We start from the raw sequence: 4,575 nt of genomic DNA, 5'->3' as shown, positions 1-4,575 counted from the left end.
GGCCCCGTCCCCCCCCTGCTCCGACCGCCCCCGTGCCGCCGCGACCGGCGCGCCGTGATGACGTACGGCCAATGGCGCGGTGGGGCGGGAGTACGGCGCCGAGCGGGCGCTGACGGCGGCGGGGGAAGTTCCGCCTGATCTTAATAAAGTAGGACTTCGCGGGAGGCAGCACTCCACAGGTTGTGGAGCCGCCTTCTGCGGAAACATTCAAGAGCCGCCTGGACGCTGCAGTGTGTAACGGGCCCTAGGGAGCTTGCGTTAGTGCATCTCCAGAGACCCCATCCAACTCAGATGAAGTTTCTCTTTGGCCTGTGAATTAAAACTCCATAGAGATGTAGATTTCAGAGAGCACTAGAAGCAGTTTATTTCTTTCTGAAGGTGAGGCACTGCTTTTTAGCATGCAACGTTTCAGCAGAAAAGCTGAGTGACAGAGTTACTACAAACAGGATAAGACTCAAAATGTACAGTAGTAAACTGCATTTAAAAGAATTCATTTCAGATTAAGAAACATTAACAGTTCCACTTCCCTTTGAAAGAATAGCAGCCTACAAGGAATTGCATTTGACTGAGCTTTCTTGCTGTGAATAATACAGCTCATGCACAGCTACAGTTGTATGTTTTGTACATAAGGTATTCACTGAATACTACCAACATATAAACACATATACATAAAGTTCCAGAAGATTCAGGAGAATATTTCTAGTAAGCAATTTACTTCTGATCATCTTTTGGAAGAGGTCTTCTAAACAGAAGAATATGTGGCTCTGTGGGAATAAAATGGAAGAAAGTGCCTTGACAAGCAGCATTTCATCAATTTAATAAGGCCTGAACAATACTTACAGCATACTATTAAATAAGAAACAGATGAGCCCACAAAAGTGTCCTCAAGTGTAGTATTTACAGACCAATGCTACAGGAACCTTAGAACTCACAAAAACGTGCTTTAAAAATTTATACGAAAGGTTGAAAGTATCAAAACCTTGTGGAGGAAGGAAGTACTGCAAATATGGAACACTATCTTTGTCTCTCTGCATTAGATTATTTGAAGAGCTTAATTACTCAGTGTAAGAAACTGTTGATGCTGTCCCTGTTAAGCATATACTGTCAAAAAACAACAAAAGCCTCTTCAGTTAATAATAGCTAGCTTATATTAGTATTGATCTAACTAAGCTACAAGCCTCTCCAAAAAGCTCATTCAAAAGTGCCAAAGGTATCCAGGTAAGTGAAGCTTTGAAAGGTAAAGTTTATTTATCTGTTTCTCTGGACAGATGGAATTTCATGGGGCTGGCTTCAGTTCATCATTGAAAAGCCTGACTAACAAGTACCAGGTATGCCTATCTTAGTATGTGGTTATTGGAGAGGTTCAAGGTCTTCATCATCTGATAATCATCATCTGATAACTGAAAGGCTGCATTTAGTTCACAGCTACTAGACCTCAAACTATTATCACAGATTTTACATAGCACAAACGCAGGACATGGTCTATATTAGCATCTGCAGGGTTTTTGTATTAGGTAGGTGTTCCAAGTACATTTCATGGAAATATACTGCTATATAATTTTTTCGTCAGTCACTGATATTCTGAATGAGCTCATGAAAAACTTACTCCAGAGGCAGAGGTACAAATAAATTTGAACTAGGTGCTCTTCAAGGTCCCTTCTGAACTATTTTACAACTCAGTGATTTGTCAGTACACTGAGAATGCATACACCTAGAACACGACTAACATTTTCTATGATCAGTTCGAAGATTCAGAGGTGAAATTTACACACACACAAAAAGAAAAAGCTTCCTGTGTTGCTTATGTTGCTACCCAACTGAAACAGCAAGGAGCTGACAGAAGAAATCTCAAACAATCAAGACGTTTAGAAGCACACTCGACAGCAGGAGGAACTATTCATTTTCATACTTCAGTTTAAAGTATGAAATAAATAATACCGTTTTATTTTAGTATAAAAATACTAAAATACCAGGCTCAAGCGGTATTTTAGATATATGTTTTTTAATACATATTTTAAGCTCCTTTTTTTCATCGCTTGTATTCATTTATACTTACCTGGCTTGTGGATCATATAATGAACCCATCCTACACTTTGCTGAACACCAAGGCTTCTCCATTCCTCTTCAGACAGAAGGTGAGTTTTTGGCATTTGTTTTAAGAGTTTTCGTGGTAGCATCACATGCCTGTAGATCAGTAATTAACACGTTACAGATGCTGATCCCTAGATAGCTTGCACAGCTCTCTACTGCTCTACAGCAGAGCTCTGTCTTCGAAGGCAACCCGAGCGCCGAGAGGCAGCCTCGGTGCAGCCGGCAGCACTCCCTCCCGCTTCCCTTCTCGTACCGGTACTCGTACTGCTCGTCAGAGTATTTATCGGAGTAGTAGATGTCCTTATGAGCCATGGCAGGATGCAGAGGAGCTCCAGGCGCAGTGCAGTCTGCTCGCAGACTTGCCAATAACTAACCGCCGCGCTCGAGCCCTTACCGTTTGAATCCATCGGCTCTTTCCCATTGGCCTGCTGGCACAGCCAATGACATCCCGCGGAGGTTCTCCGTGTCCCGCCCTCTCTCCGACTCACCAATCTAAGGACGGCGCAGAGGAAAGAGCGGAAGGATGGGCGAGGGAAGGGGGGGTGGGGCCGGATCGCCACGTGAACCGGAGGAGCGCGGTGATTGGTCGGCCCCGGTGGGCTCGAGCGGGTTGGGTTGGGCGGTTGGGTCCGGAGGCGGTCGTTGGTTGGCAGTCCCGTGCCGGTCTCGTGCGCTGCTGGCCCGACGAGCTTCTGAGTGGGAGGGGGTAGCTCCCTTCTGACGCGCGGAGGAGGCTCCTCCCACCGCCTCCAAGTTTAGGGTAAGCGTAAAGTGCGTTCTGGACATTGCAGGTGCTGCGTAGTGTGCCGCAGTCAAAGAATGGGTTGGAGGAGGCTTCTAAGAGCACCTAGTTCCAAGCCCTTGCCACAGGCAGGGTTACCATCCACCAGATCGTAGCCCGGAGCCCCATCCAGCTTGATCTTGAACGCCTCCTGGAATGGGGCATCCACAGCTTCTCCAGCCAGCTTGCGCTCATCACCCTCTTGTGAAAAGTCTTCCCTGACATCTCATCTAAATCTTCCCTCTTTTAACTGAAAACCATTTCTGCTTGTCCTTTGACTATAAACCTGTGTAAAAAGTAGATCTCCCTTGTCTTCAAAATCTTCCATTGTTACAGAAGGCCATAATGAGGTCTTCCCAGAATCTTCTCCAGGCCAAACAAGCCCAGTTCCTCCAACCTGTCTTCACAGGAAAGGTGCTCCAGCCCTCTGATCAACTTCATAGCCTCCTCTGGACCTGCTTCAACAGCTGCTCATCTTTCTTGCATTGGACAACCCAGATCTGGACTCCAGAATGAGCATGAGTGCAGAGTAAAGGGGAGAATTAGCTCCCTCACCCTGCTGGCCACCCTTCTTTTGATGCAGCCCCCCATTCAGCTGGCCTCCTGGGCTGCAAGAGCACACTGCACTTCACAGCTGCACTCAATCCCGTCATCTATCTAACTGATAAAGATGTTAAAGAGGACAGGACACCACTTGGTAAATGGTTTTTTGGCTGTGAAATGTCTCTACTCCCTGTCCTTACTAGGTAATTGCTCCTATATATGGTACTGCGTGTTACTTGTGCAGGAAAATGATGGATTTCCAAGGAATTTTTATTGCAGCATGGGGAATTTCTGAGGCACTCTTACGTCCTTCACTTTGTTGCTTCTGTTTTGGCCTGAGCACGGTACTGACAGCTCACGCCCAGAGTGCAGTAACGAACATTAGGTACAGGTGCACTCAAGTAAAAACTTACAAGCCTTCTTACACAGAGAACTAGCACATTAAATGTTTTTATAGTAGAATACCAGTAGTAAATTCCCAGAAACTGAAAGATAGTAAGATATGAGTTATTTTTCAGTATGCGAACACTGAATGGTTTTCCCAAACCTGAGTTATTTCCTGGTTACAGTTAACCTTGAGGATTAGAAAAGCTTTGTGTTGTCCAAAAGGCAGCTTTTCTCTTTGAAATTCCTCTTCTGCCCCCTCTGTTGTTTCTCAAGAGAAACCCAGGCTAATTTACTGCTTTCATAGTGCTATCAGAAATGCATGTTTTGTCTCTGGCAGTGCAATGCTTCTGTTCAGAAAAGTTCTAATGACCAAAATATTAGAAGGTGAGCAAGGCTTCAAGGTGAGACAGTGACCTGGATAGGGATTGCTGTTTTCAGCGGCAGGGCTCCATTGAAGTGGAAGAAGTCTGAAGCTTTGAATGCTAAAGTTTAAAGCAAGCTCAATAAATATTAGGATTTGCTTATGTAACATGTAACATTACCGCAAACAAGGATTTGGATGTTATATGGAGTTGTTTGTTATAATCTGACAGTGATATTTTTCTCTTAACTGAACCAAATCTTAGAGCACATTTACACAGATCATTTACAGTCAAAATGAAACAAGTACATTCATATTGGTGCTGTTAATTGTTCAAATTCAGTTGTTAGCAAAGATTCTCAACTTAGGTATCAATTCCAATGTAATCACATAAGAGCAAATCACCTGTAAG

The 4,575-nt window shown here is 44.4% G+C and overlaps 1 protein-coding gene across 1 annotated transcript; it reads right to left on the bottom strand.

Annotated features, from left to right (window-relative positions):
• Positions 1–490: 490 nt before the first annotated feature.
• Positions 491–2,444, bottom strand: CKS2 (CDC28 protein kinase regulatory subunit 2). Its single transcript, XM_065740573.1, has 3 exons — positions 2,345–2,444; positions 2,057–2,184; positions 491–764 (listed from the first exon to the last, which is right to left on the bottom strand). Exons 1-3 carry the CDS (start codon positions 2,401–2,403, stop codon positions 712–714), a joined length of 240 nt encoding a protein of 79 aa, XP_065596645.1. The 5' UTR covers positions 2,404–2,444; the 3' UTR covers positions 491–711.
• Positions 2,445–4,575: the final 2,131 nt, after the last annotated feature.

The sequence above is a fragment of the Cyrtonyx montezumae genome, unplaced genomic scaffold, assembly GCF_038088225.1.
Source record: "Cyrtonyx montezumae isolate F1298 unplaced genomic scaffold, pur_monq_1.0 scaffold_29, whole genome shotgun sequence".
In the NCBI taxonomy this organism is placed as follows: domain Eukaryota; kingdom Metazoa; phylum Chordata; class Aves; order Galliformes; family Odontophoridae; genus Cyrtonyx; species Cyrtonyx montezumae.
Note: the sequence above shows the minus strand (reverse complement) of the source record. Positions and strands in the feature narration are given on the sequence as shown.